The sequence below is a fragment of the Thunnus thynnus genome, chromosome 18 (genome assembly GCF_963924715.1).
Source record: "Thunnus thynnus chromosome 18, fThuThy2.1, whole genome shotgun sequence".
NCBI lineage: Eukaryota > Metazoa > Chordata > Actinopteri > Scombriformes > Scombridae > Thunnus > Thunnus thynnus.
Genome location: NC_089534.1, coordinates 20,439,262 through 20,462,095, shown reverse-complemented (window position 1 = coordinate 20,462,095; position 22,834 = coordinate 20,439,262). Strand labels below are relative to the sequence as shown.

Below are 22,834 nucleotides of genomic sequence, written 5' to 3'. Positions count from 1 at the left end.
ATTATTATTTTATTTGACAGGAACAATACTCATTTATCAACAGAAAAACTGTAAATGAGCCACAGTTAGATTAAATGGCTAACTTTTATTCATTTTCTCTGTTGCTCCAGGCCAGATGTTAAAGGGGCAACCTAAAATTAGAATAAAATCTTGTAAAATTCATGATGCACAAAATCATGAATACGCACAGACTAAAAACAGCACACATCCATCGGTCAAACAATGTCACAACATTCATCAGACATCACAATATAGTTAATATTATTATTGTTATATTATTGGACCATTATTACTGATGCATTAAAATGTAAACAGCACTTACTGTTGTATTGGTAATGGTGGATCTCATTTTAACCACTTCATATGTTTTTGTGTAGTTTAATTTATAAATATACATCATATATAAACAGATGTTTCATACAAAAAATCTTAATATTAAAGGTAACAAATAACTTGCTGTAAAATTAATGTCGTGGAGCAAAAGGTTGAATATTTCCCTCTGAAATGTTGAGTAAAAGTATAAAGTAGCATTAAATGGAAATATTCAAGTAAAGTACAAGAACTCCAATTCAATAAATACTTCAGTAAATGCGTTTTGTTATTTTTCACCACTGAAAATATGTACACATTTAGATTGAAGTTTACCTAAAAATATTTCCGTAAAAAAGTGTGATTTTCAGAAAGTAAAACTTAATCAATGACTCACACGTTACAAGCGTTATATTGTGAAAACTTAAACTGTATACCGGAAGTACTATTGCTGTAACCTTTATTTTGCACATTTTCTTTTTACTAGGATGGCAACGGAATAACCCGCGCTACTCTGCCTCTGATTGGCTACTACTCGCTGTCTTCGTTGGTTGGGGTTCAGGCATGAGCAGTATAATCGGTTAGGGATAGGGTAAGAATATCAGAGTACACCAATCAGAGGCAGAGTTGGGCGGGTCATCACCTTGCCATCCTAGGAAGAAAAGTGTATTGTGTATTCGCCACCTGAACAGTGACATGCTAACGGCTTATGGGTGCCGTCAAGAAGTATTTAGTGAAAAAACTAAAGAATAATGTCGCTTTCAACTGCACGTTCATTCTTGTCAGAGGCTTGTTATGGCGAACAAGAACTCGACGCCAATTCGGCTCTTATGGAGCTGGACAAAGGTGAGCCAGCTAGCTCGCTAACTCGTTAGCATAGAGCTCTTTCTTGGGTTGCAGCCTGATCTTGTGTTTTGTGTCTTCTCCATGTGTCGGTTGTGCTCAATGTAATGACTAAACGAGGAGTCCCTGCTTTGTTGTGACCAGTTAAGTTGCTTTAATTCCAGGATTGCGGTCGGGGAAGCTCGGAGAACAATGTGAAGCTGTGGTGCTCTTCCCCAAACTTTTTCAGAAGTATCCTTTCCCCATCCTCATCAACTCTGCGTTTCTGAAACTCGCAGACATCTTCAGACTTGGGTATGCATGCTTTATAACTCTCTGTTTTGTCCAATTTTGATGATAGTTTTAATCAAACATTTATTTGCCTGTTTATGATGTACATCTAGCTAAAGCTAATGCAATCTTTTGTAAAAGCTTATTACAAAAGCCTTTCATTAAATCGCAGTCTGCACCAGGTTGGACTAAATATTAGACACACCTTTCAATAATATGGAATATAATTCAACAGCACCACTAACTACAGCCTCCAAAATCATTATAAAGTTGAATCAACACCTCTGTAGAACACTTTCAACAAAAACTGAACATTATCTCCTTCATAAGGGCAGCATTTATCTCAGGACTGGTGTATTGGGCTACTTTTAGTTAGGTGTGTCTAATAAACTGACAACTGAGTGCATATTGAGTTAATTATTTAATTACCACAACGTCACTTTATATACTGCACATACGGCATCGCTGCACAAGTGTATATCTGTAAATCTATCTTTTATATATATTGTAAGTTGCTCTTAGTAATTTATATCCTGTACATCAGCACTTTATGCCTAAATAGAACTTGTTAGATGTCAACTGCGTCTCCTTCTTGTTCAATTACAATAAAGTTGAATCTAATGAGATATCAAGTAACAGCTGCTTGCTTTTGGGCATCTCATAATTATTAATGGATTACTTTATTAATGTTTTTTTTTTGACTGTTGATCATTCAGAAATTTGAATAGATTTGGTGCTCTGGTAACTCATGATAAGCAATATTCTAAACATTTAATAGAATTAAAAATGAGTTCATTAACAGGAAGTAACCATTAATAGCATGTCTATGGTGTGTGAGTAGTATCACTTCAATTAAACTGGTTTCACTGTGTCACAGACTTCTTTGTTCATAAACGTGTGTCTCTTTGATTTCAGGAACAACTTCCTACGGCTCTGTGTGCTGAAAGTGACTCAACAGAGTGAGAAACATCTGGAAAAGATCCTCAATGTGGATGAATTTGTTAAAAGGGTGTTCTCCGTCATACATAGCAATGACCCAGTGGCCAGAGCCATCACTCTGAGGTAATAATATGTAAACGGAACAAAGTTGCACATTATGCTGGTTTGACACAGGACTTGAGACATGCCATAACCCTGCACTACTGTACAGTCCCAGAATACATGAGTGATACATGCTTGCCATTCTTCCCATTCAGTTTCTGTGTTCCTTTTGTTCAGGATGCTTGGTAGTTTGGCCTCCATCATCCCAGAGAGGAAGAATGCCCACCACAGTATTCGCCAGAGTCTGGACTCTCATGACAATGTGGAAGTGGAGGCTGCTATATTTGCTGCTGCAAGCTTCTCTGCACAGTCAAAGTAAGGAAACACACAGCGTTGCTTAAGATTAGCTGCAGGGTTCACAGTGTCTGGGATGCTGTTTTACATTAGCTTTGGTTGCTTTTGGTGCAATTATATTTTCATTGCTGTTTCCTATTTTCAGAGACTTTGCAGCTGGAATTTGCAACAAAGTCAGTGAGATGATTCAAGGTAAAATCTTAAGAATTGTGCACTGAGAGAAGAAATTCGAGCCATTAATTTTAAATGCATATTACAAACCACTATTCAAATATTTCTCTTGGTGCACTCCAGGTTTAGACACTCCAGTGGAACTGAAGCTGAAGTTGATCCCCATGCTGCAGCACATGCACCATGATGCTAGCTTGGCATCCAGCAGCAGAGAGCTTCTACAGCACCTGGTCAACTCTTACCCCTCCACCCCCATGGTCATCGTCACCCTGCACACCTTCACCCAGCTGGCTGCCTCTTCCCTTATCGATATACCCAAACAGGTAGGACCATGCCAGTATTAGTGTGGTACCTTGATATTATTTATTGTCTACTGTAATTCTTTTGTCTTGACAAGGGACTTAGAAATGTATGTCTTAAGCATTTGTCTGTTAAAGAGCAGGCACTGTTGCTATTATTAAGGTTTACTCTGTCTTATCTAAAAAAAATCTAAATGACTGACTTTTTATTTGATTCCTTATCCTTTATAGTTGCAGCTCCTCCTTCAATACCTGAAAGACGACCCGAGAAAAGCTGTCAAGAGACTGGCGATAAATGACTTAAAGCTCCTGGCTAAAAAGGCTCCTCATCTGTGGATCAGAGAAAACACTCAGGTAGAGCTTCAAATGCTGACCGTTGCACTGCAGGATTTTCTTCATGTTGGTGTGAAAGCTGAAGGTAACGTGATTGTGTTTTTTCCTTGCAGACCCTCTGTGAGTGTGCGTTAACCAGCCCTTACAGCAGTTTGAAGCTGGGGATGTTGGCTGTACTCTCCACCCTTTCTGGAACAATCGCAATCAAGCAGTATTTTCATAATATCACAGGTAACGCTCACTTTGAAATCGGTCTCTGACAAAGACATTCATGTCACACTGCGCATGTGTTTGTATGTAATCATTTTATTTTAGAGTCATGTTTCTAATGCTGTTATTTGTCTAGTGAGTAACTCTGAACTGATCTGTATTCCTCTCAAACATCCCTCTCAGGTAGCGCTTCAGTTCCCCCCCGTCTCACTGACCTGGTTAAACTAGCACAAGAATGCTGTTACCACAGTAACCTGGCGGTGGCTGCCCATGGAATCATAGTGCTCACCAACATCGCCATTTCCTATTCAGAAAAAGGTTGGTGACATGGGCTGGGTTAAGCACTCTTCCAATGCCTGTTACTCTTCAGTGCTTTCTTTCTTACATTCACCTCACTGATGTTTGCTCTTGCGTGTCAAGGCTAAAGTGCTGCTGTGTGTATTTCTCTTCCTCAGATATTGTACAGTTGGAGCAGGACACAGTTTTGGGGGTGGAGTCCCTTCTGATGCTTTGCAGTCAAGACAGCAGCCCTACTGCCCAGGCCACGCTCAAAGTAAGACAAGATATGACCACGAGACAGAAAAAATAGGTTCGATGGGAACATCAGGAATTGATTAAAACTCAGTCTTCTATTAGTACCAACAGAAAAAAAAATCTGCTCAGTGTGACACACTTAGGATGTCTTACAGTGTTTTTATTTGAGGCCAGACAAATGTCAACCAAAGAGGGCCAAATTATTTCAGGAGCATTGCTCAGTAAAGCTGAACTGTCATATCTTTATCTAACACTGACAATAATACAAACATACTCTGCCTCAAACATTTAACTCCACTGCCAACCATCTCCTGTCAATAAATGTAATGATGATTGATTTCCAGGAGGATGTTTTAATATCAACCAACATTATTGGGTCTTAGTAATACCCAGCTCTCTATTTTTTTTTTTTTTTTTTTTTTTAATGTGTCAACCCTCTGCTTTCTAGACGGCCCTCACCTCATTGGTCAAGCTGCTGAAAAGTCGACAACACCTCAGCCAATCAGCTGTAGAATTCCTGCTCGGCCAGCTCCACTTATCCTGCGACTCCTCTCGCGTTCTCATGTGCCACGCTCTGGCAGCCATCGCCACCCACATGCCGGTGTTGGGCGACGGCATGCTGGGAGATCTGGTGGACCTCTACAGAGTAGCCAGTCACTCCTCCACTGACAAGCAGCAAGAGCTTCTGGTGAGAGATTGTGCACGAGCCAGACATCAGCTTCTACACAGACAACTCACAACACTTATTTTTATGTTTTTAAGAACAGGCACATGAGACCCCAAACAGCATTTAAATTACAATGAAGTTGTAATCCTGTGAAATTCATTTTCTAGTGAGAGCTCATCATGGATGTGTAAACCTGTTTTCTGAAAATAGTGTTCTTGTCTTCTTGCACGCTCTGATTTCTTCACCCTCTACTGTGATTCCTGCAGGTTTCCTTGGCAACAGTGATTTTTGTTGCCAGCCAGTCGTCTCTGTCAGCTGAAGTGAAGACTGTCATCAAACAGCAGCTGGAGAATGTTGCTAATGGTTGGACGGTGTACCGCATCGCACGGCAAGCTTCACGCATGGTAATCTCACCTGCTTGGACAAGATCAGTATTACTTTACTCATCAGATATTGATCAAATAGCAGTTTGCAGTATCGTATAATATATGTGTGAAGGGTCAAACCACTTGATACACATTGGTTACAATCTTTTGATAGCCTGCTGATGAGTGTGTGTAGATATTAAGTTTTATTCTCTATTTAAACCCTGACAGTCTTTACTATCCTCATATAGACCTATGTCTGTTGTTAGAAGGTGCACCAGTGCAGAAACATTGCTTTATTTGAATCAAAGGGTGTCACAAGCAGCCCTCCAACACCTGAAACGGGATCATAAAACGTGCATCATTAATCCACAGGGATGTCACGAGTTCTCCAGCGAGCTGTACCAGAGTCTGCGGACCCGTGTGGCATCGGAGCACTTCTACTTCTGGCTGAACAGCCTGAAGGAGTTCTCCCAGGCCGAGCAGTGTCTGAGCCACGTAGAGGACGGAGACTACAGCGGAGCCATGAGTGCCATCGCAGAGGCCCTGCGCTCCTACCAAAAGGGCATCGCCTCCCTCACAGTCAGTTAACTGCCGGCCATCTTTTGCTTGTCAAAAAACATTAACAACACAGTTTCTCCTCCTTCACCAGTGACAGATGCTTAAAGCTGTTGATGCTCAGTCTCCAGAGTCTTTGTAGTGGAGCTGATTCCACAGAGGCCAAGGCTGTTAATGGATTAACACACCTAATACTTGACTGTATCTTGTTGTTACTCAACACAGACCTGCGTAACTATTTAACTGTAGTCTTTATCCACAGTTATCTTATTAATCCCTCCCTCCAGGCCGCCAGCACTCCTCTGAGCCCACTCACGTTCCAGTGCGAGTTCATTAAGCTGCGGATCGACACCCTGCAAGCCCTGTCACAGCTCATTTGTACCTGCAACAGCCTGAAGACCAGCCCTCCTCCCGCCATTGCCACCAGCATCGCCCTCACCTCAGGCAATGAACTGCAGCGGTGTGGCCGCATCTCCATGCAGGTAAAACATTAATAGAGTTGGAAGTTCAGGGAAGAGGTCTGTGCTGGACAGCCGGCCTGCAGGAGATGGGTTTTGTTTTCCCAGACTGTAATGTGTGCATATGGTGTAGATGAAATAGCCTTTTGTGTGCATTTACATTGAAACAGTAGTTAAGGGAATAATATACACATATTTTTAATCAGGACCCCAAATTTATGTGGGGAAATGAGAGTAATTAGTATTTTTTTCTTTAAAAAAATGACCTGCACAGACTTAACTTGTACTGTCTAGCAGTATTTGTGAATAAATGTGGAAGAACAAATGTGCTCCTAAAGTGGTAAATCCTGAATTCACTTCTGTATATCTTTTTTATTTTCAGATGAAGGTATGCATGGATGAGTTCAGAAGTCTAGCTGCTCGCTACGCCGATTTACACCAATCATCGTTTGACGCTGACTACGCTACCCTCCGTAACGTGGAGCTGTATCCTTTAAACATACCACAGCGACATCACAATCGTAGCCTTTTTGACAATTATCAATCAATGTGTTCTCTGCTGTAACATATTTCCCTTTAACTGTCCGTTAAGACAACAACAGAGCTGTTTGCTTGTCTCCCATGTGATAGAGGCTCTGATACTGGACCCGCAGGCAGCCAGGTGAGAGCGGTTCTTGGAGTGTAAAAAGGTGGAACAATGCGATTTTTTTTTTTGTGAATTTGTTTGGTGTTTCAATTCCAAACTTCAGAGAAATTTGCTGTAGTATATAAAGTAAATAAATTAATTTTCTTGCGTTTTCACTTGCGTGACATTTTAGAAAAGGCAGATTATGTGGCAGACTGTTTGAAAAATATTTGGGAAAATGTCAACTTAGTTTATCTGCATGCTGTGACCGGCTGCTGCACAATGTATGGATGTAGCTTTTCGTAATCTGCACACTTGATGCACACGACACTGTAATGAAAATAAATGCATGCTTATTTAATTTAATGAAAAGCTTTTTCACTGAACCTTGTACTTGGGGTTTTTTATTGAGTGCTCTACTATAATTCACATCCCCTGAAGGAATTCTCCTGACAGACGTTTGACTCAAACTGATTGTCTCTCCGTTTCTGTTATCTAGTTTTCAGGAGTACGGCACCCTTGGGTCGGTTCAGACCGAGAGCGAATATGAGCGACGGATGATGTCAGTCTTTAACAGAGTGCTGGAAGAAGTGGAGGGCCTCACCAAGAAACACCCCCCTGTTTCACACTTGGTATGATTAATATTTAGAACACCCAGGGAACAATTTAGCTGCAGGTGTCCAGATTTGCAAAGTGTGATGGTTGTGACAAATGCTCTGCTGGTATCTAGTATTATATACAGTATGTGGTGTATTTAAGTTAAGCTTATTCTACTGCTGCACTTATATTTGCTTTTACATTGTTTTTACTTTATTTTAAATGGAAACTCAAACGTGTTTATGCATCTACCTGGATATGTTCTATACTCTTTTAAAATGTGTGTTATCTTAGCATGTTTATGTTGTATATTAATGCTACCTTCAGGCAGGACAGGTCTCTTAAAGAAGATATTTTAATCTCAATGAGAGTTTTACATGGTTAAATAAAGAAAAAATTAAGAAAAAATGGAAATTAACAGCAGCAAATTGCCTATAATGTGAATCTGTTGTTTGCTGTTATTGTTCTTCAGCATACAGGTTGTCTCTGTGATGCTGTCATAGCTCTGCTGAAGGTACCGCTGTCTTTCCAGAGATATTTCTTCCAAAAGCTCCAGTCAACCAGCATTAAGGTAACTAATTTTACTTTAAATAGAAAAGCACAGCATAAAAGACGCCCCTCACAATCTCACAATCCCAGATGCCAAATAGAATCTGAAACATGAAGAGTAAAAGAGAGCTCGACCCTTACTCGCTATCTGCTTCCGAATAATGTATGAGGGTTTGGTTTCATGTGTGTTCGTCTTGTCATCAGATACTGTAAATAAAAGTAGCGCAGTTGAGATTTCACCTGTGTATAGGTTTTCATATATTTACATTCAGATGAAATGAGTGTACATGCTGCATTTTGTCAGAATCACTTCAACACCATGCACACTACACAGATAGGTTGTTGTCAAGGCAACTCACATGAGGACAGTGCAAAAAATGTAGAAATAAAATATACATGCATTCAAATGTCAGTCTTACAGTTGCACAATACAGCTGCAAATAGGGAAGTGTGGTGCCTGATTGACAGTGATAATTCGTGTGAAACAGTCTTTTAGAGGATATTCTGTCTTTAACTCTTAAGGCTGATCCAGGTTATGTCTTGTTTTTTTTTCAGCTGGCTCTTTCTCCATCCCCACGAACACCAAGTGAGCCAATCCCAGTGCAGAACACCCAGCAGCTGACTCTCAAGGTAGAAGGAGTGGTGCAGCACGGTTCAAGCCCGGGACTCTTCAGGAAGATCCAGTCCGTCTGTCTCAATGTCACTTCTGTTCTCCAGAGCAAGTCAGGGCCTGACTACAAGGTATCTTCATCTACATTTCTCCTGAATTCTTATTATACTTTGAGTATATTACTGTTTGTTCCATTTATTGAAGCTCAAATCAGGTATTCTTAACACATGTATGTAATGTATAATGTTGGATACATGCCAATTTGTTTATAAGCATGAGTGCAGCACTGAAGACACCGTCCTCAGCATTTTGCACTTTATCTCCAAGCACCATGAGCAAACAAAAGCCTACGCTCGAATTTTATTTATTGATTTTTTTTTTTAGTTCAGCGTTTAATACTGTGCAACCCTACCTGCTTTTAGAGAAGCTGAAGGACATGAGTGTGAACACTAAACTGATTAGACGGTTTTATTCTTTTTTAAATAATAGGACACAGCAAGCGAAGGTCAATGGGACAGTCAGAGACCAAACACAGCAATACAGACATCCCACAAGGTCTTTACATTGTACACTAATGACTGCAGGAAAGTACAGCCCAATAATTATATTATAAAATTCGCTGATGATACTGTGATTTTGAGCCTTCTCCACAAGGACATGGACCCCTCTGTGTACCACAATGAGACAGACTCCTTCATCAAGTGGTGCGACACCCACCCATCTTATTCTAAATGTCACCAAAACACAGGAGATGGTCTTTGACTTGAGGCGAGTGACTGACCATGAGCCAGTGGTCATCAAAAACTAGATAATCATTCAGGTGACCTTGTATAAATACTTAAGTGTCCACATAGACAACCGTCTTTACTGGAAAACACACATTAATAACGTGCGCAGTAGACTTCAGGAGAGACTTTCCTTTCTAAGGTGATCGAGGCTGTATCGAATGAGCAGCCAGATCATGCTGATGTTATACCCAGCAATCCTAGAGAGCGTCATTACATATGGAAATACAGCAGGGTTTGGCAACAGTGCAACTGAAAAGCAGGCCTGCCAGCATGCACAAAAGGGCTATGAAGGTAACGGGGAAGAAAGAATATGAGCCTACACAGAGCCTGAATGAGCAGACAGTAGTAAAACAAGCAACAAAGATCACTGCGGACCCTCACCATCCCCTCTCCTCTGAATACAAACCTCTGCCATTAGGAAGAAAACTCCATGTGCCAAAGTGCAAATCAAACCACTGGAAGTGATTGTTTGTTCCAGCCTCCATCAAGCTGCTAAACTCTAATGCTAAATCTTAGTGTAATAGAGCAACCTGCAATAAATACACAAGCACTTTAGCACTTAGCACTTTTGCACTATAACTCTTACAGTTTCTTTTTAAGCCGTCATGTTGTCAATGTGAAATGTATAGACAAATGTTTCTTTTGTGTTTTTTAAGATGTTTTTATGTGAAGCAGCTGTCGAGCATCGTGTCAAACGCTTCTTATGTTTTTGTGATGTTTTTTATGTGAAGCAATGGACTGTAGCACTGTGCCCAAGACAAATTTCCCGTCGGGGACAATAAAGTTTACTCTGCTCTCTAAAGAAGCAGTTAAAGCACAGCTACATCACAGAGCACACAAACTCTTAACCTTTATACTCCCTTTTGCTGCTGTTCTTGGTGAGGAATTGTGGCTGCGTTCTAACCTCCGCATATTTTTCTTCTTTTCCCATATTTTAAACCTTTCAGATCCCACTTGACACTAAAACTAACGAGATCGAGCAGCGGGTAGAACCCCACAACGACTACTTCAGCACCCAGTTCTTGCTGAATTTCTCCATCCTGGGCACTCATACCGTCACCGTGGAGGCCTCGGTGGTGGACGAGAGTGGCATCGAATGGAAGACCGGGCCCAAGACGATGGTTTCAGTCAAGTCCCTGGAGGATCCTTATTCCCAGCAGCTCCGACACCAGCTGCAGCAAGGTGGAGCCCAGCCTGCTCCGCAGAGGAGTGCATACGCTCGCTTCTAGTAAATGTGCTCTGGATGCTTTACCATCAAAAACACCTTTTTTAGCTTGTGTGCTTGATCTGTTTTGTCTTGTAGAAACTGTATTCTGTATGTAAATATTTTTTTCAACGATTAAAAGACCAGATTTAATTTTATTCTGAGCGCTCAGTGTAGTCAATCCAAAATATTGTTGATTGAGTTTAAAGGACACCTGAATGTATATTAAAGGATAGGTTCACAGGTGCCCATATGAACAGCGAAACAGGTTTTTCTTGCTGTAATCATTCCTTCTGTCAATGGAAAAATATCTACTTGATTTGACTAGTTCGGACAGCTGAGGCTTCATATTAGCTTCAGATAAACTTTTGTGTACATGTTTGCACAGAAGGAGGCTTGTGGATTTCATACATTGTAAGTGCATTATGAAGGGATCTTCTAATGGTCAGTATGAACAGGAGGAAAGATTATAGCAAGAAAAACCTGTTTCAATGTTCATTTGGGTACCTGACTCTTGTTTTAAGACAGACTCTACATATTGTGAACCTGTCCTTTACCGTCCCCACATTATTGGACTCATACATGACCTGAAGGTGAAGGAAACTTGCTCATAATTCCCTGACCATATTCTGAATCCAATAATATTTCATGCAGAAATCTTCAGGGATGATTTAGTGTTGAGTGCCCTTGGGTTTACTGTGGCATCTATTCTACATAAAGTGCAATAACAGAAAGGGCCACCAGGGAGCAGACTACAGTCATGCATTGAACATCATTGTCTGGGGAGCAGTAAAAATCTAATGTCGATTCCAGATGCATGAATCCAAATCGCAACGTTTATCAGTCAGCATTTACACATTTCGATTAGATTGATTTGTGTTTATTCCAACATTTGTATATAACATTATGTTACTGACCTGCAATCTCCTGCTTCTGGTGTTATTGTAACCAACATTTGAGACACCTTAGCTCCACTGTTTCATAGTTTTAACAGACTTGCAAGGATTCTTAAATAGTCCCCACGTCCTCCTAGTTTCTGATTTAAAAAGAAAAGTAAGTCCATCTATTTTAACAGTGAACTCACGCGCCCACAGCGCTGATGTAATCTGAAATTAACTCGTTGTCACCGCAGTCGGGATGATTCAGGATGAAGTCATACGATTTAGTCACAAAATTAGGAAAACTGTCTCTCCATCACAGGTAATGAAAGCATCAGCACTTGACAGAGATTCTGCGCACTGAACTGGCGTCAAGTGAGCGCAGGAGCGTCAAGTGGGAGGCAAATGAATATTAAACTTCCGCTTTTGGTTTTCAAAATGAAAAATGAGGCTGAACGTACAGTGTGCAATTTTAATACCTCTTAAACCAATTAAATAATCCAGGCGTGATAGTTTTCTATGGCACTATTTCTGTGAGTGTTTGTTAAACAAATCATTTCCAGTCAAGTCTATCTATCTATCTATCTATCTATCTATCTATCTATCTATCTATCTATGAACCAAACTATAATCAATATAATTAAACAATAGATTCTTATTCACGTTTAAACATTCAATCAAAGAAAGAAAGAAACAAAAAAATAAATAATACAAGGGTCATTTTATATCATATTTAGTCAGGTAAAGCATCAGGTTTTTGAGCTTACATAGTAACAGACAGTAGTAGAGGCCAGTGTAAAAGATCTGAGTGGCAGTGTGGAGGGGAAAAAAACTGAAACGAAAATGGACATTGAGGGAGATTAGACATACTTACTGTATTGTTCACACATACAGAACAAATATTTTTTAAATACATTTAATTAAAAAAAAAAAGTTACAGTATTTATATGGTTCTCACTTATTTGTATTTACATTTTGTTAACTGTCTACATTTCTACATTTTTCAATTTTATTTAAAACATTTTTTTCAATTATATATATATGACAGCAAAATCACAATTCTTCTGTTCATGTACCTTTGTTGATTTTTTTTTTTTTTTTTAATTTCACACTTGTTTTGGCAATGTAAACGTTTGTTTCCTATGCCAATAAAGCCCATTTGAATTTAATTGATTAAATCCAGAGGGAGGCAGTAACGCAGCGCAGAGGATGCAAATTGCCGCAAAAACTGCAAAGAAGAAGAGGTTCTCTCAGCTGAGGTTTGTGCCCAGATGGTAACCCTGTTTGTTTCGCGGAACTCTCGCGAGATTTAAGGGCGTTGTTTCTTCATTGTGTGCGTTGTTTGCCATTGTACAAAATAATGATATTTTATGGTGTGACAACGCTGTGGTTAAAGTCTGGTTATGTTTAGGCACAAAACCACTTGGTTATGGTTACGGAAAGATCATGGTTTGGGTTGAAATAATCACTCTCGCGAGATCTTTCGTAAATCTGGGGTTACCATCCAGACCAGACTGTTTGATCTCACTGATCGCGCGTGGAAACTATCCACCTAAAACGAGAGCTTTTATTTTGAAGGCACAAGTTTCCGTTCTCGCGCCGTTGATCTTTTGTGTACATTGACGCGGTGTGCAACGGGGTCTGGAGGCAGATAATAACGGGTCCTGCCTGCATACTAACGAAAAAAAATCGCTGTTCTTCGCATTTTTATGGTCATATATCGTTTGCAGTTTGTGTAGCGTTTGCTTCACCGGCAGGCAGCGTTGATCCCCGGCCGCTGAGCCCGACCCGCCTCTCGTCCATTGTCGCTGATGGGAGCTCAGTAGCTAGCTAACTTGACGATGAAGATGGTGATGATGATGATGGTGATGATGCATCGGAGGATTTATCCCGGTGTCTCTGGCTGAGATGGAGCCTAGCTAGCGAGCTAACGGTGCCCGCCGGGATCCAGTTTGCCCGAGCCGCCGTGGATAACGTCAGCTAAATGGGTTCATCTGCGCTTTTATCGCGTTATTATCACACATTTCCACCTCTGTCCCCAGATTTGATTTGATATGAGACTGACCATGTTAACGAGCGATAACTGCTAACTTAACCGTTTAGGTTAGCCACACGTGACATCGTTTATTTCGCTCCAACAATTAGCTTCATCTCTCCGGCCGTCCGCGGATGCTTCAGTGACATTAACGGGTGAGTAACAGCAGCCACCGGGGTGATACTCAATGTCAGGGTCGGACTATACTCTGGAGGGGGTACACGGATTATGCGCTTTGCACCAGCCCTCCGAGTTAACATTCACTATTGTCTCCTAACATACAGAGCTTAAATGTTATTAGCTACCTGTATTAGACATGTCCGTGTGTTTCGTTACTCCGGACACGTTTCTTTACATCTGCTCCCGTTATGCTAACTCAGCCTGCTGCTAGCTAGCATGTCATGGAAGTACTCGACCACGTCCCGTGCGACTGGTCCTTTTATGGTCCTTGTCTTTGCGTGTATTACTGTTACAGCTAGGCAGCTAGCGAGCAGACAGTCACGAACAACAAACAGTCACAGTCAAAAATAAATCCTCTTTAATAGTAATGAGACGATAAGGTACACTACGCCTGTGTTATAGTTAAATTCCGTGAAATAGCCTCACCCTCAGTTTCTCCACCCTGCATAATACAACATCAGTGGTGGAGATTAACTAAGTATATTTACTCAAGTACTGTACTTGAGTACAAATTTCAGATACTTGTGCTTTACTTGAGTATTTCCATTTGATGCTACTTTATACTTCCACTCCACTACATTTCAGAGGGAAATATTGTACTTTCTACTCCACTACATTTATTTGACTGTAATTTTTCAGATGAATATTTGACTCAATGGATAATATAACAAGCTTTTAAAATATACTCATTGTTAAAGATGAAACCAGTGCTTTCCAACCTTTTTTGGCTTTTGACGTCTTACAAAAAGCAGTGTGTGGTCAGGGTCACATTTCAGATGTCTGTGAGTTGTTAACAGCTCCACCAAATAGTGATTTTTCCCTCTAAACTTCTCACAGGGTCTCATTTCAATAAATGTTCAAATAATCCAATATTTCACCAAAAATCAAAGATTAGAGGAAAAGTACAAAAACTGAAAACGACCCCTCGGATTTATCGGGTGACCCTTTGGAGGGGCCTGATCCTTAGGTTGGGAACCACTGGAGTAAACTAGCTAACTGTATATAAAGTAGTTGAAACTAGCTCCACCTCCAGCAGCTACAACAGTAACATGCTGCTCTAACACTGATGCTTTAGTATTAATAATATAATGATGTCATATATAATAATATATCAATCAGAGGGATCAAACCACTACTTTTACTGCAATACTTTAACTACATCAAGCTGATAACACTTATGTACTTTTACTTAAGTAGGATTCTTCATGCAGAACTTTCACTTGTAATGGAGTATTTTTACATTGCTGTATTGGTACTTTTACTTGGGTGAAGAATCTGAACGCTTCTTCCACCAGTATATAACATTTAGCTAATTTACGTCCTGTTCAGAGAGTGACAGTTTGTTTACAGTAAGATAATGTTGTGTACACACATGTGTGTTTTGTCCTTTGGTAAACAACAAAAGCCGGGATGCTAACAGCTGCTGTGTCTCTGTTTCAGACGGCGTGTATCAGGATGGCACAGCTCTTGGACGGGGCCGGCAAACTGGGCTGGGTTCTACTCAAGTCTGTGATCCGTTTCGTGTTTATGTTCCTCAACAACTGTGTAGCCATCCCATCCTACTGCTTATACCTGATCCTCCTTCAGCCGCTGAGAATATGGGACAAGTCCACTTTCTGGCACGTTGAAGGAGTTATGTTCAAATGGTTGCTGGCCATGGTGTCTTCATGGGGCTGGATTGCAGGTTATACAGGTAAGATAGTTTGATTCATTGTTGTCATTGAAACATTTTTTACTTGCTGTTGGAGAAGCATGAAGATCACTTTAAAAACCTGTGAAGCTGCTCCCTACCCCCAGTTTGTGCCTCTCATCTATTTACATTCTCATCACAGAGGTTAACATCTGCTTCACTGTAAAACATATATACTATGCAATGTTTGAAAAACCTAGGACATTGTTTAACAACACCTACTGCTGTTGTGAAGATATGCAGCTGTAAAGACATATGTTAACCTAATGTAAACATTTTATTTCCAGTTATTTTGATAAACTGATGTTACCTTGTGTTATTTTATATATATTCATCCAGAATAACGCGTTAATATTTTCTCCAGCGTTGTGCAAAAAGAGCAAGGACATTTGTCATTTCAGGCTGGCTGGATTAGGAAATACAGAAACAGGTATAAAATCTAATTTGTCGTGCAGCGGGTAGAAGATTGGCTGCTGATAGGAATCACTGAGGATTTTGGAAATCTCAGAACAGCAGAAGGTGTCGTTAAATGACCTTCTGTGGTTTTCAAACATCGCCGGGTATAATGTTCTTCAGAGGAACGGATGCTTACGTCTGACTCAAATGTAAATACACAAGAGACATAAACCGGGGCCACTTGAACACGGACAACGATGTGTAGCGGTCCGACTGACCTCTATCACCAAGTGTTTTCTCCACTTTTCGCAGAGCTTGAACATTATAATCATGATGACTTGCTTCTATAACAGAGGTGCTATAAACACTTCCCTATCTTGAAATGCAGAGCTTATTCTGCTCATAGCTGACACTTGTACTTTTGGTACATCTGGTGCTTCTTCGAGCACTCAGTGACAGAAAGCATCACTTGATTCACTCATTACACTCAAGGTATAGGAATTGTTCCTAGTGTTAATTGCACACGTGGCAAGATATCACAAGCATTTGTTGGTTTCTCTCAGCTGACCGGTTGAATACCTTGAAGTGATTCAGGCAGTCAGTGGTGTTTGGTTGCACAGAGCTGCAAGCAAAATGCTTACAAATTGCTAAGTGGTGAACATGGGGAGCAACAAGGCGTGCTGATTAATAATGCAAAGCTTTCAGCCTATGGAACACCTGGTCTTGTGTTGAGCAATTTGTGTTGCACACTTTGATTGGCAGTGTTTGAACTAAGATATCTTATTACCATATCCTACAAACGGTGACTAAGGCTGGTAAGAATGTAGAGTACCAGATAAAGTATACACTGTAATTTGCAATCTGGTACTTCTCATATTACTTTATATACAACTGGGTGTGTTTGGCTACATTTAGACAGCAAGTCCAAGACAATCTGGCCCAAAGCGTTTCCTAAATGTGACGCATACCTGATTTGATGCAGAGAGGTGGATAGTGTGCACATCCAACCACAGGTGCAGCAAAAAAAAAACCCAGCAAATTAAAAGCAGAAGTTGTCCACACACTGAAGGTTTGCAGGCTTTAAAATTTTTTACTGACCAACAAGGTCTTCATCAGGCTGCTTTTTTTTTTTTGTTCACATAGATGTTTGTCTGATGAAAAAGACCTTTTTTTTGTAAACGTTGCATCAGCCAAAAGTTTCGGGGAGCTTGCGAATTCTCAGTGCGCGGCCGGACGGACAACCTCTCATTTTCCTGTTTTCACATATCTGACGTGAGCCGGTGTGACCTCACTCTAAACACTCATGTCAGAAATCACGCAACTTTGCAAATCCAGTGCAGCATTAGTCACATTTCTGTGTGCCGGGGCTTGAGTAAGAGCTGCAGCTGAGGTGTTCAATGGAGGGACAGTGAAGCGGTAGACAACATAATCGTACTGAATGTCACTTCAATGCAAGCATGAGACGTATGTTTTATGAGAAAAAAGCACTGAATAGGGCAACAGGAGTATATGAGGGCATCAACACCAAATTGACAATCTTAAAATTAATGTTAAAGAAGCAAAAAAAAAGCAGCCATGACTGCATAATGAGCTGTACTTTAGTATGTGAGATAAGTCCAGGTATGACGCTGTGTAGCTGCATGATGACAACAAGCACAGTGACATTTTCTTTGTATTTCATTTTATTTGTACGCTTATGCAAAAGCATGCCAGGAGTTCAGTCTTTGGTATCGTTCTTTCTTTGGCACCAGCTCGTTTGGACTGCTGTCAGATATTGGCCACATTACAAAGACAGTGTCAACAATCTGACAAAAGAATCTACTACTCCTGATCCGAGTAGTATTACAACACTGGACAGTAAACACTGGCGATAGAAATGTAGCTTTCGTGTCAAAGGAAGGGGTCAGCATGCAGTGGCAATAGTCCCGAAGCGTGTGCGACCATCAGCGTTGTGACCCGAGCTCAAGGACATTTCGACAAGGCTGTTTTCTATCAGCCCTGTTACCTGTCCCTCATAGACGGAGCAGTTCACCGCGCTGTGTGAACGACCTTTGAATCCGGACGACACGCACAATTTAGATGCTCCAGATTATGCCCAAGGTCAGAGCTTCACTGTTGTACTTACATGATATACTTGCACTGAAGGGAGGAGGATGAGGAGGAGGAGGAGTGGGGGGGGGCAGCAGCTGCAAATTATTGTAATAAATTGTAAAAATTCTTTGAAAGGCCAAAAAGAAAATGACTCCCCCTTTTTTTTTGCTGCTGCACTGGCACTTTGTCAGGATGACTCCATGAAATACTAGCTGTGTGTCAGGGAAACAATTATATTCATTCACAGCATGAAACACCGCAGTTCAGAGGCTGAGCTTTGGTTAACTATCAGATACAAAGGATGTTGCATCACCGCCACTGGAGAAGCAGAACAATGACGCTTTTGTAGATAACGTTCGATCAGTACCAAATAGTGACGTATACTGTATATAGTCTTTATCATCTTGATCGAAAAAGACACATCAGTTGTGACAAACGATACGTCAGAAATCTCTTCAGACTGACGGAACTGGAAGTTAAAAGTCTCAAGCTTCACATAGAGGCTTGGTTTAGTGAAGGGTGAAGGTGAGAGTATGTGTGATAGTGCGAGGTGAAAGCACTCCGTTAAGTCTCGAGCGCGTATCATAAAATGTTTCTTGATCTCTAAATGGAAATTCAAGCAAGAGCTCCACTCTGCGTGCCTGCAGCAGGACAGATTAACTGTTTTTTGCCTAATTAAGTACACAGGAGTGTGTAGGAGAACTTTTTTTTTTTTTGCTTGGCACCAAGGAGACAAGATTAGACTCTTAAGGTTCTTTAGGTGTTAATTTTCCTGGTATAATATCAAAAGAGAGGCTGCAATATTTGATCAGAGGAAAGATGTTTCGGGCCGCTCTGCAAACAGGTTATCTTGAGAGGCGCAGCTAATTATATTTATGAAGCTTTAGACTTTTGATCTTTGATCGCTAGTAAACTGCCATCACACTTTCAGGAGGTCTGATCACGCTGTTCTTGTAAAAGTATAACAGTGACAGGCCGGAGTTGAGGACTGCTTTAGTGAGTGAGGTCAGCGCACTTAACAGTGATATGTAACTAAATCAGCTGAGCGTCATCTCTTTTGTAGACTTTCATTTTACTGAAGAACGGGTCGACCCTGGCTAAGCAAATATTGCTTTACTGCTGCTGCTAGCTTCAATTAGCAGTAGGTTATAAACCCCTTCCCAAGCCCAAAGTGTTTTATTTTACTATATAAGCTAATTGCATTGTAATGTCAGATGCTTGCATGCAGGTTGGAAAAATTAGCATCAGCCAATATCAAAGTAGCTGGTAGATTTCAAACACAAATAATGATTCACAACGGAGCGGTCGGTGAATTTCAACATTTAGCCTATCTGTCAGTGGCTGGTAGGTGTTCACATTTTTAAAAAAGTTCATTTCGCACCCTGCTTCCATGTGATTTCTGAGGCTACATTTCACTTTCAAAATACTGCTTTTGTTTTTTTTGCTGAGGCTATTTTCAGTTACCAGCATATTTAGACTTCATTGTTGTGCACAAGGCTTTTTATTTCTATTTTCGTGTGTCCATTCAGATTGTGACATCAGAAACGCAACACAGACGCACTGTCGTCGGTGCAAAAAAAAAAAAATATATATATATATGGTAATTATAATGTAAAGTTAACTCACTTTTGTGTCAAGCATGAATCACGCCGAAGCTGATCTTAAAAAACTGCTTGTTGGGTTGTTACACAAGTCTCCAAAATGTCTTGTACTGTGTTTTTTTGTGGCATTACTGTTTTGCGGTTATTTCGACCTGACCCCCTTTTTCCCTGTTGATGACAAAAGCAGCGCAACTGTATGAGGTCTCATCAGAATGTCACACACAACGCTGGGCACAAACAGGTGCACTAAAGCCAGCAGGATTAAGTTTTCATTGCATGTTACATGAGCGAGAGGTCTGTTGAACCTGTTCAGACATCAGAGATGTTGACCGTAAGATTACGTCTGCACAGCGTTGTACATTTGTTTCCCGGTTATGTGTCTTTGATCATAATTGGAGTGTGATGTTGACATAAAACACAGAGTAACCTGGTCATCCATATCCCTGCTATATGTACATGAATATAGCATTATCAAGACTCTGATCTCTGTTTGCTGTACACACAAGCATGTCTCCCGACTCCTCAGTATCCCTGCAGGTCGATCTGGGTGATGCGGAAACAATAAAATCCCAATTTAATCAAGCTTGACTTTTGTTGTGAAAGGTATTTTTTCAGACAGTTCAGCAATAATAATAATAAAGGATCTCCACCGCTTGCAAGGCTGTCATAAAATACAGCTTATCCAATAAAGCTATAGTACCAGATGTTTCAACCAAGTAGAGCATGGGCATCCACTTTAATAATCAGATTCAGCACATCTAGGGCAGAAAAGTCCGCTCACTATTGATCTGCTGCTGTTTGTGTTTCTTTACAAGACTTCAGCCTGATATCTGCACAATCTGATCACTTCTCCGACGACTTCCTGGCTCGTAACAAATATGACACCTCGTCAACAAACACAAAGATATCTTCCTACTGAAAACTACTAAATATATATTCAGTATATAAAAATAATAAATAAAACAAACTTGAACAAAAATAATTTGTTGATCATTTTGTAGTGATCGTTAAGATGCATGTTGGTTGGAGAGTGATCAGTACTACAACGATCATTCATCATGGTACTTTGAGAAACAAGATGTTTGACACAAACCACTGACTTGTGTTATCCTGCAGTGTGTTTACATGCACTTGAGTAACCAGGTTACAGTTGGTTTTCTCTCCAGGAAGCTGATTTCTTAACCGTCATGTGAACGAGAAACCTGCTTTCTGTAATCGGTGTATGAGATTAGAGAAACCTGGTTCTACAGGTAGATTTCACTCACTGGAGAACAGCGATTTCTCTGCCATGTATACGCATCCGACTCGTTTCTAATCAGCTCTTTACTAGTACGCATGTGTACTATAACAGACTGCAGACAGAGAAAGCACAGCAGCGAACGTCTGGATGAAAGGAGATATCATTACACGGAAGCGTCCTCGTATCTAAAATAATAGCATCCTGAAGTCTGACTGAAGACAAAGTAGCCAGTAGATGAACATTTGACTGTCATGACTCAAAATAATAAATGTAGCAGCGATCATCTAGGTCAATTCCTGACTTAACTCGCGCATATTGTAATAATCCGAATGTTCACGATTTAGACATCTTGCACATCATGCAAAAACAAAAGTTCACTCAGCCCTACCTGCATGTTTTACACTGACAGTCAACTCAGCAGTTGACTGAGAACCCAATTAAATTGATGGTTTCTTTGCATTTCGACACTGTCTCGTAAATTTGGTTTCCTCAATCTTAACACTAGTAACGGAAGACGAGAGCGACACACGATACTCGACCTTTGTGCCACTTTAATCCGTGCCAGGCTTTCACTTCTACACACGTGTAAACTTATACTCCTGTTCAACATCAACTACATCACCGAAGACGCTCGTCTGCTGACAGCAGAGAGTTTCTAGAAAGCTTTATAAGGTGTTTCTTTCGATGTTTCTTTTTCTTATAAACCAATCAGCATAATACAACTTTCCCAAAAACCAGGAGAAAGACCACCGTTTTCTGTGGAAAGAACACTTTAATGGCATTTTTCAATCATAACTTGAATTCCAGTGTGTTTGATCAGGTTTCAGTGGTGCTGAACCAGTTGGTTGTACTGGAGTAAAATTCACTGTGGAAACTGCTCTTCATTAGTTACAGCCAGGCTACACCCACACAAGTGTTATCAGTTACTGATTAGACTTTTTCTCTGGACTGTGTGGGTGTGTACAGATCATACTTGATTGACATCCCCCTGACTGTCCTGAATTATCTTTGCTGCACCTGTTAGGAAGGGGCAGTCTATGCTTATTTTCAGAATATCAGCCTCAGCTGAGCTTCATCTCACTTCATATCTTTATTACGTTTCGTGCTATGTCCAGATGTGCAGACGTTCCTGGTATTTTGTCTGTGTAATCAATCAAAAGATGCAAAATGGATCTTATGTTAGCAACCACAATGAAAACTAGACATACATGCTCTAAAAGCATGACTAGTGTGCACACTTGAAAGCTTTTTATTAAGGAAAAGGATACTCTTGGTGCCTTGCAAACAGACTTTGGTAAAAGTTTAATGCGTATAGTGCATGAAAACATACTGTAGGTTGAGATGGCCATGCTGTAATGTGTTGTAGCTCTCATGGCACACTGGAGTGAAGGAGGCGAGACAGCCCGGGGTCAGTTGAGAAGGCGACAGCATGAATGGGGAATTAACATCGCTTTTGTTCTGAAGCCGTGAAACATGTTTGCATGAGCGGAGGCTGATGTTTCATTCCCTGGTGTACAGGAAGACTGCGGGGTATTGATGTGGATGAACAGCACATTATGTGGTAGATCCATATTTTAATGTTAATGTGTTGTGATCTAATGAATACAACAAACTTTTAGAAGCAATGGACGAGGTCAAATTAGCTTTTAGCTTAAATTGAGGGCAAGAAATTAAAGGCATTTCATTATATCCATTTATTTCATTGAACCAACATGGAGAGTAATGGGCTGGGTTTAATAACTGGATTTAGCCTTGTAGATTACTCTGTAGCTTGTTACAATGGGTCTTATAAGAGAAGTAAGCTGTTCCTGTACAGTCGGACGATGGCTGTGAAATTTGTTTTTAGATATCTGTAGAGATGCAACGATTAGTCAATTAATCAGTGAGACGATCAACTAAAAGGTTTGTTATTTTTCCTTATTCGATTGGAGGGTCTGAGGATAGAGGATGTTGTATGCTGTATTATAAAGCCTCCCCAGTTAAATTTGTGATATTGGG

General features: G+C 40.5%; 2 protein-coding genes across 2 annotated transcripts in view; both read left to right on the top strand.

Annotated features, from left to right (window-relative positions):
- Window positions 1-951: 951 nt before the first annotated feature.
- On the top strand, window positions 952-10,883 carry ints7 (integrator complex subunit 7). Its single transcript, XM_067572404.1, has 20 exons — window positions 952-1,155; window positions 1,317-1,446; window positions 2,338-2,484; window positions 2,641-2,778; window positions 2,903-2,949; window positions 3,052-3,251; window positions 3,459-3,581; window positions 3,674-3,791; window positions 3,954-4,088; window positions 4,226-4,323; window positions 4,753-4,992; window positions 5,238-5,375; window positions 5,712-5,918; window positions 6,182-6,376; window positions 6,735-6,838; window positions 6,945-7,013; window positions 7,477-7,609; window positions 8,047-8,145; window positions 8,679-8,864; window positions 10,469-10,883. The coding sequence occupies exons 1-20, from the start codon at window positions 1,062-1,064 to the stop codon at window positions 10,748-10,750; spliced, it is 2,883 nt and encodes a 960-aa protein (XP_067428505.1). The 5' UTR covers window positions 952-1,061; the 3' UTR covers window positions 10,751-10,883.
- Window positions 10,884-12,599: 1,716 nt separating this feature from the next.
- lpgat1 (lysophosphatidylglycerol acyltransferase 1) overlaps window positions 12,600-22,834 on the top strand; it is a 52,923-nt gene continuing 42,688 nt past the window's right edge. The window contains exons 1-2 of the mRNA XM_067572327.1: window positions 12,600-13,793; window positions 15,259-15,511. Coding sequence (XP_067428428.1) covers window positions 15,274-15,511 — 238 coding nt within the window. The 5' untranslated portion in view covers window positions 12,600-13,793; window positions 15,259-15,273. The remainder of the gene's footprint in view (window positions 13,794-15,258; window positions 15,512-22,834) is intronic.